The following is a 22946-nucleotide window of genomic DNA, read 5'->3' on the forward strand; positions in this document are numbered from 1 at the left end:
GACCTGATATCAGCATGAGAAAGTGTTTTTTGTCTTTGACCCCCTCCCCTCTCCCTCCATAGTTTTTGCACCCTGCAATATTAGGTTTCTGAATCAACACAATAAAAAGTCGACCTCATGAAATGAAAACTATAACTTTTTATTTCAAGAGTTTGATTACATAGATATTATAGAAAGTCGAAAGCGTACCTGGCCCAGGACCGTTTTAACTCATACCCCCATCGGGCACGGTCTGGGATCCCTTAAGTGCATTGGGGCCATTCTGATTATAGGACTTGGTACTATAATTTTCAAGAGCAAATTTTTCAATTGAGCAAACACAATTACTGAATTGCTTCTGTAGCGATAGCAGCGGTGCTTTTGTGCACGGCGTTTGTAAACAAGTACTTGCAGCTGGAGGGGGGAGGGGGCGCAGGGTGTATCATTTTTTCCGGGGGAGTCTGAAGCCCGATTTCTGCAGGGGGGGGGGAATTCGCCCAGGGAATCACTAATTTTTGGAGCCCAAATTCAAACAATTTATGTTTACTGACCAACCCAACGCCATTGACCTTAGTAGAAAGAGAGAAAGGGCTTCTACAACATTTTTTTTTTACCTTTGGAATCCCGCGGAGCGGTTTTATTTCATTTTTTTTAATTGGAAGGGTCGATCATACAAGCGACAAGTGGGCAAAAAATATAACTGCAAATCACTCGGGCGGCTTGGTACGAATGATGTTAGGGCCCGGCAGTACCGTCTTAACGCATGGGCTTTTACTCGGGCATGTCCCGGGCGGAGGGGGGGGGGGGGGGCTCATGAAAACGAGATCTGCGTTCAATTTTTGACAGCAAGCGTATAAATTGGTAGGCAGGTGTTTCTAAGGCAGAAGAGGGAGGGGAGGGGCTTCAGAAAAATCACTCAGTCCGAGGGCCTATGACGCTCTTAAGACGGCCCTGTGGTTGAGAACACTATTCTAAAATGCCTGTTTTGCCCAGGACCCCCTTCAAGTCAAAGTCGCATCCTGCGGGGACACATGCTGTTGTTAAGACGGTATTGACTATATATATATATATATATATATACACACACACACACACACATATACAGGGGTGTTCTGTTAAAGGACCGACAAACTCAGTGGGTTGTTAGTAGACATCAAGAGGAACAGAAATTGCTACGGAACTTGGTGTCGCAAACCACGTTGACAGGGTGAAAATCGTGAAAAACGCATGCAGGTTCCGACGTCACGCTGGAACGACAAAAAAGTGCAATAATAACCACAAAAAGATTTATTTGATTAATTATTACAAGAGTTGTCGGAAGTGGTGGCCGCTGACGTCATTGCACAGTCTATAACGACGTAAAAACGATTCCCGGAAGCGCTTGAAGATACCAGTTATGCTTTTGATGTCTGTCGCAGCGACGACAATCTGCGCTATGAGACCCTCCTGTGTCCACAGGCATCGCATAAACGAGTGATTTGAGGTGACCCCATAAGCAGTGCCGTCTTAACGCATGGGCCCACCCGAGCACGGGGCCTCAAGCGAAAAGGGGCCTCATAAAAATGAGAAGTAGTTGCATTTTTCGAGAATTTGCCAGGTAGGGCCTCAGGAAAACCACTTGGCCCGGGAGGCCTATGATGCTCTTAAGACGGCCCTGCCCATAAGCTGCTTACGTCAGATATGGTGAGCGAACCCACGAACGTATTCAGCGATCAACTGAGATCCACCTTTCGCGTCCTCTCTGGACTCGGAGCCTGCATGCGTTTTTCACCCTCTTAACGTGGTTTGCGACACCATGTTCTATTGCAATATTTGTTCCTGCTTGATGTCTACTAACAACCCTCTGAGTTTGTCGGTCCATTAACTGCACACCCTGTATACTACTACTACTTCACCAAACACCAGCTCTGGCCATATCGCTATATTGCAATTTACTGCCATTAGTGAGATGGGTTGGAAGTGAAGACGCTGTCTATCGGTGGTCGCCTCGAGTTCTTTAGGGAAAATATCTTATCTATATCCTTCCTCCCTTGGGTTCGAACACGGGACCCTGACAATAACCTTTACGGTGGTAGATGAGCATCTTACCACCATGCCACTCGGGCACCCACCCTGTATACTATCCCTTATAAGAGCCCTTGAGATTTTGGAACGTAAGGGACGGGGGGTTGTCTCAGAAAATCTCTTGGAGAGCTGTCAATATCATATCCTTCACATGGGAAAGGCTGTCAGAATGTAATTGCGTAATGATGGTATTGAAGTCCAGTATTACGGGCCCTGTCAGGCCGATCTCCTGCCTAAGCTAATCAACCCCTACCCAAAGACGGGGGGGGGAACCCCCTCTTCTTTATGGGTTGGTGTTACCTAAGCCCAGATCCCCGGGAAGCTTGGAAGAGCCTTGCTGGCTTCGTTCGAATGGGTGGGGGGAGGGAAGGGGTGGCGTTGTAAACACTTTGTTTCAAAACACAATGTGCTTCCGGACCCCCACCCCTACTCCCCACCCCAAAAATTACAGTTAAATCATCACCAATCATCATGGGGGGAGGGGAAACCAGGATGAAAACAGGAAAAATGAACAGAAACCGATTTTTTTCCCAGCCATCCACAGCCACCCAAAAAAACACAGCATGAAACAAATTCTATTTATCCACATTGCCTTATCTCTTTCTCTACGTCAATTCCAGGATAGCATTCCCATTGGTTACAGGTTCAATGAAGTTTACGGGGGGGGGGGAAAGAAGGGATGGTAGTTACCCTTATAACATGGCCTGACAAAAAAGCTTGATCAAGCTTTGACGTCAAAGCAACCGAATTCCTGCCTCCCGGTTCTGTGTATGTGTTGTTTCTACGCTAAAGAGAGAAAGAAACACACACACACTCTCTCTCTCTCTCTTTCTTTTTCCTTCCTCCATCCTCTCCGAATACGATCGAAGCGCCATCGCGCGGCGGAACACCGAAAATAATCATCTCTCTCTCTCTCTGAAAAAAAAAGAGGGGGGGAGGGGTAGCAATTGCGAGAGCAGCAACCATTCAGGATCCATGACGTCACTCGGTCGAGCGGAATACTAGTAATAATGCTATGAGCTGTTCCCTCCCTCCTTCTCCCCCCCCCCGCTCTCCGTTGCTCTTCCACGCATTCCTCACTCCCCCCCCCCTCCCTGCACGTTACGTCAGACCCCTCTGCAGGAAACAAATATCACACTATCACACACACACACTGTTGCAAGCCGAGTGCATGTTGCTATGGGCTTTTTCAATGTTTAAATCACTTCGACATGCATCGAGGATTCATGTTGACATGGATTTTGGTGCATGTGAATTTTTTTTCATAGTGCAATTTTCGGAATAAAAGTGAGAGAGAGAAAAAAAAAATGACGTGAAATTTTTTTTTGTGTGTGTGTGTGTGTTGTTCATGTTATTATTATTATTATTATAAGCCTTGGCCGGAGCGAGAGAGGAGCATTAACACGGGTCGGTACTACAGCCAATAGGAGCTCACAACTTCTTAGACATCGGAGACCACGTGATTGCGGAGCCAGCCACTGGGAGCGCCGTCTCTTACGAGACTTTTACTCATTCACCAATTTTAGGTCAGAAAATTTTTCCACCAAAGGCGACTGGACGTAAAAAAAATATATATATATAATAATTCCCCCCCTCCCCATGTTTCTTTTCTTTCAAGGGTATGTTTTTATTTATATATTTTTTTTAAATTATAATTATTTGAAATTGAAGCGTTTACTTTTATGCATCAATGGATCCGATTGTTTGATGTGTAAAAGAAAATAATTCTTGGGAAATGTGTGTGTGTGATCATCTCTCTCTCTCTCTATACCCTCCACTCCACCTACCAGTACTTGTAGAGGTTCTTGTTGTCATGTGTAAATATCTCAACATGCATGTTGTTGTTCATGCGCTCGCACATTGTAATGTGCAATCTACGCATTGTATTTGCAGTGAGTTTTTGTTTGTTGCATTGTTGAAATGCGCGTGATTTTCTTTTTCTTTTTTTTGTGATAGTGGCATTTCGTGCTTGGACGTGCAGTGACATGTCTCTTGTGGATGTGTCTTAAAATGTCTCAAAACGTATCATAGGATGTGTGTGTTTTGTTGTGCATTGCAATCTGTGGATTACGTTATAATTTATGCATTTTATCAGAGGTTATTATGCATTGATGCAACTAAAAATATTTGCATTATTTGAAATGATTGCATCATGCAGTGTCGAGGGAGATATGCACAGAGTGGACGGAGAGAAATGGTCAGTTTTGTGTTTTCTTTTTATTATAGCATCAGAGCCAGGGGTTCTGTGGGTGTCACAGGTCAGAGCACTCCCAGAATTAATTCAAAAATCGAATTTTCCTATTTGTAACTTGAATCGAACACCCACAGGTCCAAAACACTTCCAACGACGCTGTTATGGTTACATTTTCACATTATTTTTTTAGTACTTTTCCAATGCATTTGGCTTTTTTGAGAGTTGTGGCACCACTGCCCCCACAACATATTGAGTGATCGTTCCCGAACTTTTCTGAGACTTAGTTATTTTCGAAGAGCACCTATGGATATCGTATTACATGGAAACTCCAATAATGGACACTTTATTTAATTACTTCAACGGGATGCATTTTACTAACCATCAATGGACACTCTTCATTGGTGCTTAAAATCTTCAGTCCCAAGGGTGTCCGTCCACTATCAGAAAGTTTTACTGTATAGGGATTAACATTAATTTTTGCTCTCATTCTTCTCGATGTCTCTAAAATGTCTTGTATCGTAGGATCTGTGTTTTGTTGTGCAATGCAATCTATGGGTTGTACCTTGATTGCAGAAATCTTGCCGATGTATAAAAGAAAATAATTCTTGGATATGTGAGTGAATGTGTGTGATCATTATTTCTGTCTCTACCCCCTCCACCTACCAGCACTTGTAAAGGTTCTTGTTGTCATGTATAGAAATCTCAACATTCATGTTGTTTATGCACGTGCACATTGTAATGTGCAATCAGCGCAATGCATATGCATTGAATTTTTGTTTACTGCATTGTTGAATGCATATGATTCTTTTAATTGTGGCATCTCGTACTTAAACACGCTGTGATATGTCTTGTATCATAAGATCTGTTTTGCTGTGCAATGCAATCTATAGATTACACTATAATTTATGCATTTTATCCAAGATCATCTATCGATGTATCTAAAATTATTTGCATGATTTGAAATGATTGCATCATGCAATGTTGAGAAAGTTATACTCAGAGTGAAGGGGGAAAAATAATCAGATTTGTGCTTTCTTCTATTACGGCATCATCTTTTGATACTTTTCTTATGCATTGACTTTTTTGAGAATTGTTGCACCACTGCTTATACAAAAATTAAATTATAAGTCTTGACCTATTCCAGAACTTATTTATTTTCGAAGAGCACCTATGGGTATCACATTATTAAGATAGACATTTGTTTTTTTTCTTCTGTCACTCATTAAAAGGCTTAACAATTTTTCAAAACATAATCTGAGCATGCATGGAAGCATATCATATTCCCCAGCATTAGATGGCATGCTGTGAAAATCAAGTGACACTTTCTTTGATCCATTCTGGGTAAAGCGAGGTATAATGAAGATCACAGGATACATTCAAAAGACTGTATTGATTAAAACCATGATTTTTCACTTTGAAATTTTATAACAATGATGAAAATCAGAACTCACTTGTTGCTCTAATTCTTGCTCGACAAATTCCATTGGTATTGGTGTCTGAAATTTTCCCATGAGTGATTATCAGCTGAGCCAAAGAAATATATGCTTGGCGCCTAAAATAGTTGGTTGGCATCTAGATTTTTTCTCAATTTGTCAAGCCCTGCACTAATTCAGTTATCGTCAACCTGATGCAAAATTCAGATACTGTATTTTGCACATTTATCTGCATGTTCAGAGAATGAAGAGATTTCAATGCCAACTTGGCATATAGATTATCTGAATGTAATGATATCTAGCAACCAAAATTTGTTTCATTATGCAGCATCATATTGTTCCTTAGGGTTGCCCTAGCTATAATTATTATGGAATTATTGGTAGTATGTAACCTAATTAGTCGCTTAGAATTAGCCAATTTAGCATGCACCTGAAACACTGAAATCTTGCTGATGTGTAAAAGAAAATAATTCTTGGAAATAAGTGAGTGCATGTGTGATCATTATTTGTCTCCCTCTTTTACCCCTCCACTTATCAGTACTTGTAGAGGTTCGTGTTGTCGTGTAAATAGCTCAACATGCATATTGTTTGTGCTCATGCACATTGTAATGTTTCATTGAAATAAGTAAATTTATTTGTTGCATTGTTGAATGCATCTGATTTTTAATTATGGCATTCCATGCTTAAAGGTGCAGTGACATGCCTCTTCTCGATGTCTCTTATCATAGGATCCGTGCAATGCACTCTATGGATTACATTATAATTTATGCATTTCTTCTGAGATTATTATCCATTGATGCATCTAAAATTATTTGCATTATTTGAAATGATTAAATCATGCTTTGTGGAGAAAGTTATGCACAGAGTGGGAAGAGAAAATAGTCTGTTTTGCTTTTTCTTTTATTATTGCATCAGTGGCATCAGAGCCAAGGGTGCTGTGGGTGCTCCACAGTATTTTGTATCACATATTAGAGCATCCCCAGAATTAATTGAGAAATCAAATTTTTTTATGTAGAACTCGAATTGAGCACCCACAGATGCAAGACACTTCCGACACTGTTATGGTTATTTTCACATCATTTTTTAATACTTTTCCAGTGCATTGACTTTTTTGGAGAGTTGTGGCACCACTGCCTTCACAAAATATTCAATAATTCTCAAAATTTTCTAAAACTTGGTTATTTTCAAAGAGTCTCTACAGATATCATATTACAGTGGAAACTCCAATTACGAACACTTTTAAAATTACTTCCATGGGCCTCAATGCATTTTACTATCCATTAATGGACACTCTTCATCAGCAGACAAAATCTTCAGTCCCAAAGTGTCCATTATCAAGAGGAATTGACATTAATTTCTCTGCTGTCATTCATTTAAATACTTAGCATTTTTTAAAATATGATCTAAGCATGTATTGAAACGAGATGTATTCCTCCGCATAATTCAGTGTGCCTGAAAAATTGAGAGACTGGTTTTCAATGTTTAAGCTTGATTCGTTCCTGGCATGCCTCAGTAAAAGGACAGGGTAATGAAAACCACTGAAAGTATTTAAAAGCCATATCAATTTATATAAAATACTGAAGTAATGATTGAATCAGAATAAAATGATAATTTTTCACTGTTCTATTTTTTTTTCTGGTAATTCGATGGCAATAGTGATATGTCTCTCCTCGATGCCTCGAAAATGTCTCGTATCGTATGATCTGTGTTTTGTTGTGCAGTGCAATCTGTTGATTACATTATAATTTATGCATTTTATCAAAGATTATTATCAATTGATGCACCTAAAATTATTTGCATTATTTGAAATGATTGCATCATGCAGTGTTGAGAAAGTTATGCAGAGAGTGGGAAGAGAAAAAAGTCTGTTTTGCGCTCTCTTTTAGTATAGTTATCAAGCATCATTTCTTTAATACCTTTTTTAATCCACTGACTTTTTATGGAATCATGGAACCACTGCCCCTGCAAAAAATTTAATTATTATTCTTGACCTTTTAACCAAAATCTGGTCTTTTCGAAGAGCACTGTATCGACAGGGATATAATTACATGCTTTGTCAGCCAGGGAAAGCACACATTTTGGTGCTCCCCTTGTAATCAGGCCGTCATTAAGGCTTTTGAAAATACACTAAAAATGTTATATACACATACATACATTGAGTACATGTGCTTTGCCCCCCCCCCCCCTGGAAAAAGTTGAAATGACGGTCCTGTTTGTAATGTTGAAGGATGAAATTAGCACCCCCTGGTCTGGCACCGGGGCAGCAAACCCTCCTGCTTCCATCCCCCAGTTGCAGCGCTGTGTATCAATACACTGTATCGTATTACAGTGATATTGTGGCTTGCAAAATTTTTTTTGGACTAACCAAGATTCTTTCATGATTTTTCAGCCTTGACTAACAAAGACTTCTTTTATATGGATGCACACCCCTAACATCCATGAGCTAAAATTTTCACCAATCTTCATCAGAGCTAATATAACTGGCTATCCTTGATCCATTGAGAATGGATCAAACAATGAACCATACGATGAACTATACCAAGACATAAATTTATATAAAGTACTGCATGAAAAAGTGAATCATAATAAAATAATGGTTTTTCACTGTTCCTATTTTGTCCAGGAAATTAATGCTGCTGATGAAAATTGAACATTAATTAATACTATTATTCAGTCTTCTTCATCCTAATATGGAATACAGATAGGTCTACTGTATTTTGCATGTTTTTCTACATGCTCAGAGATTGAAGAGATAAGCTGTCATTTTTGTATCACATCAACATGTTTTGCAGTGCGATGTGATTCTTTATTTTTTTGCTCTGATTGTTTCAGTTTTGTTAATACGATTGTGGAATACAAATCATTTCCTTATTTAACTTGCCTAATTTGCAAAAAAATATATTTAGCATTTAACATTTTTAATAAAAATGATTTACAATAACAAAAGCCAAGTATAAATCTTGAACTATCTTAGCATAATTGATCCAAAAAGATTTTCAAATGTGCAGAGAACAGACAAGGTTCAAATCAGCCAGCGCAATCAGTTCTTAGAGTGCAGATATTTGAGAATTATCCAGAATCTGTAACTTGAATTTCCCAGCATGCCAGCTAATGTAAGGAATGTGGTAGATGTGACATTGTTGCAGTAATGCAATTTTTTATATCTGAAATTATTTAAAATTGGTTACAGAAATTTAAATGCCATTTTCTGTAATGCTATGTAATTGAATTTAAACCTTAAGACTCAAACATGCATCAGTCAAACCAGAAAGGCCACCAATAAGCTGCTCAAAACAATCCAATGTACCTACAGACACAGAAGATAGACAGTACAATTTCTTAGGACCTACTATAACTATTAAAGGAATATTCATAGGAACAAAATAAATGTAACAGAAATGTTATTGTTCTACCCATGGTCAGCACCAAGACCTCAACTAAAGGCAGGGCTTGACAAATCCCAGGTTTCCATGACAACTAAAGAATTGATATTTGTGTCTAAAATTTTCGATGTGTGATTACGAGCTCTAGCAAAAGAAAATGCTTGGCCCCTAAAATATTTGGTTGGCAACATCGATTTCTCAAGCCTTGACTAAAGGAGAGGAGCCTGTGGGGTTTTCATGCCATGGATACAGAATCTTCCTGGGAGCACTTGTTTAGCATTGCAGAAGCACTCATTGGAAATGTTATACATGTTTTACCCATAGCAAGGCCAACAACGTGACTTCACTGACACGTCACAGGTCGCTTAATGGTTTGGTTATGGGTTGCAGGGCATAATGACATTGAATAGCCCATTATTTTAAATATTTTTGTAATTTTAAATGACATAGTCAGTTTTAAAATAAAAATCATAATAATTTCTCGTTGAATTTATCTCTGTTGCACTTTTGTTCAGTATTCACCAGGAGCCAGTTGGCATCCATAGGAAAAACTGTAATTTGACTTTAAAAAAAAACTTTATTCAACTACAATCTGTAGCATAAAGACTAATCTTCACATTACAAAAACTCTTCATAATTTTCATATAACTAATTCCCAATCATACAAATTTTGATATTGTTTTGATGAAGAAATATTATTGTCCTACGTTTTGAAAATCAAGTCACTATTTGAATTTTACTTTAATTGACTTGTATCTGGCAATTTTAATGTCATATATATTTTTTATGTGCATTTTTTGAAATTTCCACTTACACAACCATCTTGCTTATGCATCTTTATTTTTTTTGTTCTTTTGCACTGGTACATAAGTTAGAGATCACTGTAGTTATAGTACCTATATAGGCCCTAAGAAATTGTACGTTCCATTTACTCTGGGGCGCGGTAGCCTAGGTTGATAAAATACTCGCCTGAAGTACCAAAGGATGTTTAGGGGTGTCACAAGTTTGATACCAGGTTCGTCCTTGTCAGAAAAAATGTCCTAATGCAGGGGTATAACAGAAACGGCGACATGACCACAGAAAAAATTGCTACCGCAAGGAGTCCCCCATCGAGGGGTTAGTGCACCAACCTCTTGATGAGTATAAAAAAAACAAACCTGCCGTTTGGAATCAGTAATAAATTGTGGGTCCCGGTCTAATTAGCCCTCATGTGTAGAAAATGACAGTGGTGCGATAAAAATGATCAAATGATGATCTATTTACTCTGTCTATGGCTGCATATATATATGAATTAAATTGCATGCAGCAAGATATGTGTATTGTGCTAGTTGGTGACATTTCTGTTTGACCTGACAGATCTATGCTTCATTTTCCTGACATAATATGTAATATTCACAATTACGTAGCAGGTTAGAAATGGCTATAAATTTTTATAACTATTTCTGAATAGTTCTGGGTATAAAGAATGACATTAGTGCAACAAAATGTCTCTTGTATAATGCATACACATATTCCCCAAAGCAGAATGTTCTGTACTGTTCCGCAACAAGCCCTGAGCCTACTGGAAATGTTGTGTTTTAAAAGTTGTTGTCTTTAAATGAATGACTGCAAAGATAAACAGTGTTTTTATCAAATATTCTTTGTTGCTATGTATATGCTTGAACAAAACAAGCAAATTTTGCAAAACATTTTATCTATGAATATGCGAAAGCAAAAACAATGTAAAACCACTAATATGAAAGTTGTAACTCCACACAAAGGATACTCAACCTTTTTAGAGTATGGGTTATAAGTAATATGACTTGATACAATGTCACATGCCACTTAAGGGATCCAGTAATATATCATGGGTTACAATAAAATGAAACAGATCATAATTTTAAATTTTTTTTGCAATATCAAATGGTGAATAATAAAATGAATTTTAAACAAAAACCGTTTTTCATGAAAAGTTTTATCTACATTTTGCACTTTTTTTCGGGACTCGCCAATGGCTTAGTGGCACACATGCTGCAATCCACAGTTAAAGTATTGAGATCTACACTGTTTGACTGTGGTTACAAAAAAAAGAGTGTGATAGAGCACTATCACTGACTTAATTCACTTTTTTTTTATAAGGTCAAGTTTTAATGTCATTCATTGAACACTCACATTTTTATCCATTAATAACAATTAGACTTGAAGATGAAATTGACGATTGCATTTGGCGCACTGTCCATGTTTTGAACATGTATGCTCTACACAAACTCACTCAAGATGACATTTGAGAATGGCCATTGGTATGCTCAGAGTTTGAAACCTATTCTTTGTGATCAATCTTTTGATAACACTAGAATAGCCTATTAAATTTGGCTTGACCAGGACTTGACAGGATGAAAAATAATTTAAACGTCTGCAAAATTTATTGAGAACTATTCATATTTTCTGCAAGAAAAATGGTCCAAAATTGTTTCTACTTTTCTTGGATTTGGTAACCAACCCCTTAACCAAGCTGACATAATTTACAGAAATCTTATGTTGTTCTCAGACTCCAATTTAGTAAGCACACATATACATTTTTTAGTACAAATACCAATTTTTTTTGTAGCCATGGTCATCTGGCACCCAAGATTTGCCAAACCCTGTGTTAGACATAAAATTTTTGATGCAAGTAGCTCGTATTTCTAGACAGTATGTTTGTGCATTTATGAGTGTTAATGACAGTTCTTTGAATCATATTTGAAAAGTATGATTTGTGCAAACATGTTTTTATATTTACCATGTTCTTGTAGGCAACTGTGAAATTGTGATAAAAATTTGCTATAACTCAAGATGCTTACTGTCAGCCATAAGCTAACAATTCAATTTCAATAATTTCTTACTACTTCAATACTCAGTAAACATTCTGTGAATTTACTATTTCTATAATTTCAGTATTATTGTCAACCGCTGTGGTGGGCGAGTGGTCATGATGGCGGACTCACATCGCGGGGACCCGGGTTTGAGCCCCATAGTCACCACAGTGGTGGTCGGCTGAAGTTGGTTTTCTGTGGTTCCCAACTTCAAGGCACAAATGCAAGCCGATCTCCCCATTAAAAAGTCTCGCCACAGAGAGCAACAGTCCTACAAACAGTACAAATATTCAGTCATTACACTTCACTTCTGAGATATAGATGGCAGCACTAAAAAAAATCATGCACAACACTAGATACGCACTCAGACTGTTAGGTACACATACTTACACTTCTGGCACAACTCACTAGGTAGTAAATCGCCCATGGCGATAGACCTGAATTGTGCTAGGCTTGAAAGAAAAAAAAAGAAGTATTGTCAGCACCCAAGTGGTGTCGTGATAAGATATCTTCTACTACCATGAAGGTTGCTGAGAGATCTGAGGTTTGAAACAGGGAAATAATATAGATAAAACAAGATATTTTCCCTAACGAGCTTGAGGCGACCATAAAGAGATGGCGCCTTCATGGCAACCCAACTCATTAATGGCAGTAAATTGCAATATAGCAATATGGCCGGAGATCACTGTATATGGAATATTGCACGGTTAAGTCTGTCGTTCTATCTCTTTGGTCCCTTCCCCCCTGAAATACCAGTTATCCCTCCAAAATAAATTTCTGGATATGTCCCCATGGTCAGGAAACTATTTGTGGAAGTTTTTAAAGAAAATTAAAAATTTTGTGATAATTTTAAATCTTTTATAATCTTATTATAATATAATCTTTTAACTTTAAATTTTTGGCAATTTTTGCACATGCGTGGGTGCACAAACTCTGACTCTCAAAGAAATCTTGAAAAATGCATCATTATTTCAAAATATGCTAATGTAATGTATGTACAAAATATAATTAAGACATGCATTATTGATTTCAGTACAATGATAACTATGCAGAAATTGCTTCATCAATAATTATGAATGTTCAAATTAATTTTATCACATTTTCTCAGAGCCATTCTTACCAAATACTGGGCCTTGGGCAAGAATAATAATCAATGGATCATTTTGTGGCCTATAACAAATTTCCTCTAATTTCTTATATTTTATTTAGATGGAGGGCTCACTCCCCCTCAAGGGTGGAGCTGACAGGGCTGTAGTCCGGGAGGGGTGATTTTTATCATTTTCATATTTTCTCACTGAATTCATTATGGAGGTTCCTGTGAAAGTCTGGGGTTCTGCTGCTAGATGTGAGAGCCATGCGACCCACAAAAGTAATTCTTAGAGAAATATGATTTTTGAGCACAAAAGTTTATGTACCCATGTTTTCCAACATTTTTGTGGTTGGGAACCCCCTTTAGGAAGTATTTTCATATAAAAGTGTCAGCTTTGCAAAATACCTTGGCTGTGAACATAGCCCAAATCATTGCTTGGGCCCCCCCTCCCCCCCACCAACTTGAGCTAACTTATAGGATGTTATATTATACCCATAGCTTCCATCCCTCCCAACAAGGGGCAATATTTCTTATTTTGGGAAACACAGCACCATATCAATGTCACATTGCTGGTCTATGTTAGGTATATGCCAGCGAAGATACCAGGGCTGGACAAATCTCATAAAATTTACATCAGGCATGTGACTTCAAATAATACACTCTCGAATCAAAATTTTATATGCCTGAAAAATACTCCTAAAACATTCACTTATTTCATTGCAAAAATAATTTCTTATTGCTAAAAATGACGCAAAAAAATAGCTTCATATAATAGTTATTTACATAAATCTTAAAAAAAAAATTGTAATAAACGCACAAAATTTTAAGAAAAATCATCTGAATCTGCCTTATGACTCTGTGGCTGTTGAACATGATGAAAAACTAGCAGAGTTTTCCAATCTTATTTGTCTTACTGCCTCTTTTTTCAGAAATTGTTATTGCATTTACGGTCAAATTTATCAATTTTTGGACTATCGATCCCGATCCTCATAATTAATGCAGTCACTAATTGAAAATCTAAGATAAGTCAATTATAATTTTTTATGCTTTTGGTGTCTGAAAAGAAGTCGGTGAGTAATTGTTCAGTTTACTCATGGAATCATAGCCCATATACGTTCCAGGAGCGGACTTGGATAGGTGCGAACGACAAGAACAGCAACTTTGACCTTTGAAGACCGGACACACCCCACTTCCCATCTCAGAGAGAGATTGAAGTGTTCCCAGAGGATGGGTGTATCCAGAAAGTTTTATTATAAACAACAAAACATTGTCGCCTCAGACAAAGGCAAAAAATAAAATATATATAAAACGATTGTCAATCTGAAATCATATAACAGATAACTAAAATTGAACAACAAACTCCAATAGGCAATCAAAATTATAAACAAGATTATATGATGATGGCATTTAGTCTCTTACATAAGAATCTAGCAATCATCAGTTAATCTAATGATTGCCAATAATGAATGTAAAATTTTGAATAACAGTGAATCAGCTTGTCACATTCAACCATCTTTTTTCCATTGCCCAGCTTCCACATATCAGTTCGAGTGTCAACATCGGTCTTCAGTAGTTATAGGTTCGCCGTCGTCTAGGCCGCAAATTTCATATCCTCGCCTGACTGCTGCACTCTCATGAGGGCGGGTATGGGATGTGAGAAACTCTTCTAAGTCTTGGTGGCAAGCCGTACTCTCTCACCTAACTTCTACACTCCCTTGTGGCACATACATCGGGTCGGTTCCTTCTCTTGGTTCACATGCTCCTCTGGTTTTGTTGTGCATATGGTGTAAGTTCTGCTCCAGAAATCTGACAAGACCTATGAGGTAGCGGAAGTTCGAAGGACTACGAAGGGTCCTTATCTTCCAGCTAAGGTATAAGACTTGGGCATCTTACCAAAGTGGAACTGAGCCATCTTTGGACACTGTGTTGCATAGTGTCAGAAGGATGCGGAAGCTCCACAATTACAAGCAGAGTGAGTTGAGTTCTTAAACCATTCTAAATAGACCAGAAATGGACCGTGCTCTGTGACCACTATTATCTTTTCTCTGGGCCGAACATGATGGTGCCACAGAACCCATCATTGGAGTTTATAGGTGTCTTTGGCGACATTAGAATTCCAACTGCATTGCCATATCTTCAACAGATCCTCACGCAATAAGCGTTGGCTAAAGCTCCTCGGCCATGGATGTTCACCTGGAGTTTGAAGATTAGTGGCTTCCTTAGTAAGTTGGTCAGCTTGCTGTTTGCCAGCTACTCCAGAGTGCGCGTTCAGAAAGAGCAACTGGCATTTTTTTGGGGGGGGGGGGTAAACCAAACTGACAGTGAACTAGGCTCAACCATGGGATTCTTTATACATTAGTCATTTTCTGATACTTCAAGAGGAACCGGGTCTAGGTATGCCTACTGCCTGGCTACAGCCTTGCTCCTCCCCCAACAAATAAGAAAACCAAGGTGCGGGGAGGGGGATTTTTAAGCCCCAGGCTCTTGAACTCATTGAGATATCCTGATTTTAAAGTTGTGATTTTCTTTATCAAAGAAAGGAAAGATAAGGTTATGGATTATATTACAAAATGAATTATTTTAAATGTGTCACTAGGTCATATTTCTATTTAGTTTTGAGATGATTATCTAATATATTGATGTAATATGACAAAGATGATGTTTTCTAAAGTTCTAAACTTTTTTTTTTTAGTAACATTGTGATGTTTTTCATGAAGCTGTTCTCAACGCCACCACACAGTTCAGTTTGGTATGAAAATACTTTTGTTTTGTCTTGTAAATCATTTATTATTATTTGTTAAAGTTAGTTTTTTCAAGTCTAAAATACATAATCGTCATGAGCATTGACTCGATGCTTTTCCAACATCAGGAAATATTTGAATGGAACTGATTCAGTCGTGGAAAAAGCACTGCTATTTATAAACTTTTGACTTGATTTGTCAGCACTCAAACATTAAAGCAAAGAGACTAATGGATCTGGGTGGGGGGGGGGGGGCAATGGGGACAAATTTGAAAGAAAGGTAGTTGAAACCATATGCATGTGATATTGGGTCCATAAGCCCTGAACACCCCTCAATGTTTTCAATAACTTTGCACACATATTGCCACAACAAAAAAATATGTGCTGTCACCTGGGGCAAGCATCCATTTCGGCATCTCTTTTCTGTAAGATGGAATAAGCTATTACAAAAGAAAGCTAAGCACAAATTCCACATTCTCTGGCATCTGTTGCTTCAGATCTTCCTTACAGGGCTGAAACTAATGGGGGACAAAGAGATGGTGTCATCTTGATGCATGGGACTTCCCAGAAATGAGGTCTTTGTTTTTTAGAGTAACCATGTAAGAATGCATTTCTAGCCCATAGGCCAGTGTTTCTCAAAGCCTGCATCATGGTAAGCTGGAGATATTCATTTGTATACCTATTTATGCTTTGAAGTATTTTTTTTATAAGTGAAAATATCCACTAAACTATTATGGGGGAACCACAGATGAACCATGAGCTAAGCAAGGGAGCCGCAGGTGACGAAAGTTTGAGAACCACTGCCATCGCCCCCTCTATTCAATGAAAATCTGTTATTGGCACAGGTAGGAGGTGCACATTCACCCCTTCTCCCCATCCAAGAAGTCCATGTTCTAGCCAGGTAAGGGCTCCTACCACTGCTTGACTGTACACATATCTTATACAAATTCCTCTACGGAATTTCTAACAAAATGTGTGAGTTGTATGCCCCCAAATGCATTTATGTTGACAAAATTGTGCTTGTTTAGTGTTGTGTTGATGCTTTCATTTGCCCTTCATATTTTGACGACAGAGGCGTTTTGAAGAAAGGGCCTTTAATAATCACCTGGTCTGTGTGCCCATGATGCTCTTAAGACAACTCTGCAGGGGGGTGGGGGGGGGACTCATGCTATTAGCAGCAAATTTTAGGGGAAACAACAGATGTTTTAAAATCATTGATTTTTATAGTGGAGGGGGAGCAAAATTACACGTGCCCCTTCCCTGACAAAAATCCTAATGACAGCCTTGCTCTTTCCTAGTTGTGGCTTTGTGGGCTATATCCATAAAAAAAATTTTGAAAAATAAAATTTGATAGTATAACAAATCCTCATATTTCAGCCTTAACAATAGCATGTTTGAGGCTGAAATTTTAATGCAGGTTGCTGTCATATGAATTTACAGCCTACTTGTGCCATTCAGTGTTCTTGTAACAATTTATGTAGCAATTTTTTCAAAGACACACAAGCTCTGTTCACACTTTTCTCTTTGATGTTTTGTATGACCCTTCTGAATGAGTATCGGTACAGTTGAAAAATATATTTTTGTGCCATATTGAGTATAGCAAATTTTAGCTTGAAATGTTTTTCTTCTCTTAACGTGATGATAGTGCTTTTTTTTTAAAGGAGAGTTCCCAGTGAACCACTTTTGTACTCGAGCCATTCTGAACTTTTCAAAGTGCTACGCAATTAATGTATCACTGAAACCTTTGAGGTGGACTTTTCTACTCCTTTTTGCCATAATCAGCAGTTTGTTTACAACAGTCCTGTAGAATTTTTTCATATTTGCACTGTGAAACCTTAATCATCTGCCATAATTTGAGGCGAGGCTACATTGTTGAATCAAAATTTACAGATAATCAAATGTATAAAGTTCCAGTATCAACATAACTAATTATAATCAAATATACATTTAACAGGTAGGAAGATGATGTGGGAATGCTTTGCTTTACGATTGCATCAGAAAGTTTTTTAGCAACATTGTTTCTGATAAGCTGCAATGTTGTTGCTGCTCCAACTGAGCAGTGTCTATCGGCAAATCATTCAAACGAGGAATGGCATCATATGTTCTTGCAAAGTCACATAGGGAAAATCATTTTCATAGTGGGAATTCTGGACTTTTTGGTGATAATTTCCCGCTTAACTAAAAAAAAATTTATCACAGAGGAAACACATCACATAACAGAGTTCGAGATAAATGAGGTTATTGTGTGATTTTTTCAAAAACATTATTGAACAGCTGTGTTCCACACCCTGTACACCCACACTCACCATGATAATTGTTTGGTGGTGTGTTGCAGCAAATTATTGCTAAATGATAACAGAAATATTGATGCTGAAAATGGCATGTACTGCAAACAAAAACAAATAGTTTATGTCTGCAGATAAACCATTATAATATGATATACAGTAAAACCTCTATTTTGTGGACACTGGCGGGACAAAAACAAAAAAATTTGTCTGTGAAACAGGGGTGGGTGATCCTCAATCAGGTTTGAAATGCTTGCTTTTATTATACAAGGAGAAATTATTATTTGGCCTTAAAGTAGGGGGTTTTACTGTATTTGCTAATTCTGCTTGGTACCTCTTCATAAGCAGAAATATATTTTTCAAGACTTAACAAACTATAAAATGTCACTAGAAGGGCTTGAGCCATTCAGTGTTCTGCTAGCAAAATTAATGAAGAGCCAAGCATACACTTTTGTTTCTTGTGGAAAAAAATTAGCCTATAAATTTTTTGTTTACATTGTGGGACTTTGACCACTTCTCATGTTAGAAGATGCACTTTCATTAAATTAGAAAATTTTGTGTCAGCTTTAGACTTTAATTTAGCAATCACATGTTTTTGAAAATTTTAGTCATCAATACCAATTTTCTAGTTGTCATGGTGACATGGCACCCAGGATTTGTCAAGCCCTGGTTACTTGCATCATTATGAATTGAGGGAGGCTAAAGGCGATTAAGAGTAGTGTCAGTCAAATCCTCCTTTTGAGGAAAAAGGTTTTACTAGAATTGTTTTCATACAGTCCCATGTTGAAAAGTTTGAGATTTCATAATCTAGGAGGTAAACTAGTAAAGATGAGACTTGGTTAATTTTTTCTTTCAATACTTTCACACTTCTAGATTACTGGACTTCAGTCAGAATTGTTGATTGAAAATGTGACTTGTAACACTGATTTCAACCCCCTCAGTTGTACTCAGAAATATTTAATAGAAGATTGCTAACAAAATGTCAATATGACTTTAAATAGGCACATTCATATTTGACATATTTCAAATGAAAAGTGGAAAATACTGAATTAAGATCCATTTCACAATGATAGTGAAAGACTGAACACACCCTGTTTTACATATCAAAGATATTGAAGCATTCCAAAAAGATGGGTGTATCAGGATATTTTTTATTTCACAATGAGAACGTGTTAAAAAACTCAGATTTATAAATATTCATTGCTAATATTATATATTAAAATTATTATATTATAATTTTCCATATTAAGTTTGCAAATTTAGTGTGAAAGTGTATTTTATGATCAGTTTTTTGGTGGTTATTTTCTTGTGAATTGACATAGCATTCTTTCTAACCTTTTTTTTAAGCATTTAACGATGAAATGTTGTCTTTTTGTTTCTGTTGTCTAGTCACAAAAGCTGGCATGCAAAGCGGCATCACTTTCAGCATGCATGTGCTGTAAGGGATGAATCGTAGAGGAGATGGTCGAAGCAAGAAGGCAGGAGGCACAGCAGGAAGCCGTGTTGCTGTGCCTTCGGCCAGAACTACAAGAAGCAAAAAAAAAAGTTCTTTACTCCCAGTAGAAAAAAAGGGATATTGCTCTGATACGTCATCCCCAGACAGCAAAGCAGCTGAAAATATGCCAGATACTTCTGGTGCCCCAAATTCTTCCTTGAAATCTCCTCCAAGTAGTCTTTCTAGTATAATGAATAACAAAAGCATGCCGGTGGACTTGGCTAGTGAAAGGGACTGGTCCTCCCGGACAGGCAAGAGTTATGTGGAAGAAAATCGGAACAATTCTTCACCCCTGCCACCAAAACTTGAGTGCATCCAGACAGCTGTAGTTGTCTCGCATCAAACAATTGAACCAAGAGTGCCAATTCTGAGTGAAGAAGTTCCCCCTCCGCAAAAAGAGGAAAGTGTTAAGATATCTGCTAAGCAGGTACCAAAGAAAAGAAAGTTTAATCCTTTAGAGGTAGAGGCTATGTTTGAAAATGATGAGCTGAACAAATCTATGGCAGAGTCAATAAATAGTGTCATTACATGTAATGTGAATCAGAGTTCCAATGTACTGTCGCCATCGGAACCACCTTTCTTGTCTCCAAATGGCTTAGGTATTAACCTAAGGGATTGGAAAGGGCAAAGAGTTTTGGCAAATTATTGTGGCTTCTATCTGCCAGGTGTAATTAAAGAGCTACAGAATGGCTGTGATATTGTTGTTCTTTTTGACAAGGACCAAAATAAAGCATTATTCAATGTGATGAGCAATAAATGTGATGTCATCAGTGATCATCCTCCATCAGCTGGACAAGTGTCAATCGGCACAAAGGTGTGTGTTCGTGTGAATCCTGAAGCAAATGCTTTTGTTATAGGTGAAGTGTTGGCCATGAGTTCAAAACCTGTACAGTACCATGTGAAATTAGAAGGAACCTCAGAGTATGGATGTGCAGGAAGTACTGTGTGGGTCTCGAGAGCAAATACGAGATTATTGTTGCCACCTTGGTGGGAAGAGCTTGAGCTCGAAGTCCAACCGATTCCTACATCAAACCAGAACTTGCAATTACAGGGATGCTTGCCAACACTTCCAAGTCAGTCGCAAAACATAGAACTCCCAGAGTCTTGGAACAAACAATCTTTACAAATGGAGACACAGTCTTCCAGTGCATTCACACAAGTGATAACGAGTCACCAAAACTATCCAGACATCAATTTGCCAAAACCATCATCAACATCAATGAGTCCAGATCTTATGTACCAATCATCTTTACAGCAGGTGCAAAGAACAAACATCTCCAATGCCTATGAACCATTGCAACCAGACCAGATATCTCGTGAATCACCTTTGAAGAAACGTACTATTCATAGTCCCAGATTCGATGACGATTCTTCTGATGATGATCTGAAGAGAGAGAACATAAAGTTTGACCAAGAATATTTTCCTTATCACTATCAGAGGCCTTCTGCTCTATCTCAAGGCAGTTCAACACCCAGGTCTCAGTCACGGAAATCTGAAACAGTTCTAAGTAGAGCAAGCATTGATTCAGCAGAATGCCTGGGTACATCACGCTCACCGGCTTCACTTAATGCAAAGTATAAGAAAGGTGATATTGTATCTACTCCTAATGGAATCAGAAAAAAGTTCAATGGGAAGCAATGGAGAAGGCTGTGTAGCAGAGAGGGTTGCACTAAAGAGTCTCAGCGAAGGGGTTTCTGTTCGAGGCATCTCTCATTACGGGGAAAAAATCTTAGGCCCCCATCACTTACTTTTCCTGGAAGGAGGAAAGGAACTTTCAAGGATTCAGCCACTGGTAGAGAACTTGAATGGGAGGACTCTTCTCATGATAGCGAATCTAACCCAGTGTTCTCTGAAAGGGATAGAATCCAAGGTAGGTTTGATCGTGATGAGACAGAAGCTGCCAATATGCTAGTATCGCTTGGTAATTCCCGATCTGCTACGCCTGCCTTCTCTCCGAACGGTACACCCAATCCAATATCTCCCCACCCTTTTCCATCTGGGAGTCACATTAATGTCTTCACTCCCATCCACCCACTTCAGTCACCTACTGTACCTGTTACACAATCATCTGTTCAATGGAACATGACTGTGCAAGAGCCGCAATACACACCAAAACCAGATCCGGTCAATAGAAGTATGCATGGTAGTCAGGAAAATGTGATATTTCATCCTGGTGCCATAAGGACAGAGGTTATACAGCATCCTAGCAATGCTGTTGATCTGATGAGTGCACAATCTGATGTACGAGCTTCTGTCCTGCATTTAAGCTCCAGCCAATCTGACAATGGTTTACCCGTGATACAGTCACCATTGTCCAACAGGAGACAACAGACTCTGATTCCTAGGGAATCTCCAAACTTGCTTGACATGCATAAACAAGAACATGTTATTATGAAAGCTTCAAAAGATGGTGTTGTTTCATTGCCTCGAGACAATAGGGCTTTGGAACAACGAAACAACTGGAATAGGAACTCTGGAACAACGAGAGTTGTTTTGCTGACAAAATCAGACAGTCTTGATAATCAAATAGACTTTAACCTGCCTGCGGATGCCACTGTCATTGCATCAGATGCTGAGACAAACTTACTAGCTGTGAACACTCCTCTCCATCAGACCTATGTGAAATGCGAACAGGAAATGCCTAGGCATAGATCTGGTGAAGTCATTCCTCTGCAGACTCTAGGGGAACAAAGAGGTCGAGAACGTGAACACCAGCCATTAACTCCTGCTCATCTCTTACCTGTAATGCATGAAATCTCATGCAACTCTGCTGAGACCAAAGTCATTACAGAGGATAATGCAAAGAGCTCACCAGGTATGTCAAAGTATTTTATCTGAAACTTAAAAAAAAAAAATCCAATGCCATATAAAAATCATACGCACATTTTGCATCTCATAATCAGTGTTTGTGCTGTTCAAAACCGATAAAATCCAACTATTGGGGGGGGGGGAACTGTGTGTCTGGCCTCTTTTTTTTTCTAGGGTCCTGTTTTCATGAAAATGTTCTCTGTTTTTATGAAAATGATCCTTAATTTTTTCAAGAGTAAGTAATTTTTTGTGGAAATCGAAACAATCTAATCAACTTTGCACAAAAAAGGGGGAGGGGTGGGGGGAAGAAATATCATTCATCGTTTCATTGATTCGTATTTCGTGAAAGGTTTGGAAAACAAATTTCAGCTGGATAGATTCCCCCTGGATATGTTTTCAGTAATTTTTAAACTATAAGTTATCAATGTAGTGCAGTGAAAATTTGAGCCAAAAAGTTACAGTACATGTTAGAATTTTTCTTCCACTACATTTCATTGTATTTTAGCTTGAGCCACACAAAAAAATTCTTTATATGCATTTGCTAACTTGCATTACAACAGGTTCAATTGCATGCATGATTCATATCTTTGGGAGTTCAATTTCAACTAAATGTGAATCTTTACAACACCATCTATGCCTGAAC

At 38.1% G+C, this 22946-nt stretch overlaps 1 protein-coding gene across 1 annotated transcript in view; it reads left to right on the forward strand.

The window, feature by feature from the left end:
- The first annotated feature begins 3233 nt into the window (after window positions 1-3233).
- The window catches only part of LOC149075676 (protein capicua homolog), a 61492-nt gene continuing 41779 nt past the window's right edge, over window positions 3234-22946 (forward strand). The window contains exons 1-3 of the mRNA XM_089243165.1: window positions 3234-3662; window positions 15667-15723; window positions 19389-22310. Coding sequence (XP_089099291.1) covers window positions 19445-22310 — 2866 coding nt within the window. The 5' untranslated portion in view covers window positions 3234-3662; window positions 15667-15723; window positions 19389-19444. The remainder of the gene's footprint in view (window positions 3663-15666; window positions 15724-19388; window positions 22311-22946) is intronic.

Source organism: Pholcus phalangioides, unplaced genomic scaffold (assembly GCF_987345545.1).
Source record: "Pholcus phalangioides strain wild (caught in Gottingen) unplaced genomic scaffold, Ppha-v1.0 ptg000015l_1, whole genome shotgun sequence".
NCBI lineage: Eukaryota > Metazoa > Arthropoda > Arachnida > Araneae > Pholcidae > Pholcus > Pholcus phalangioides.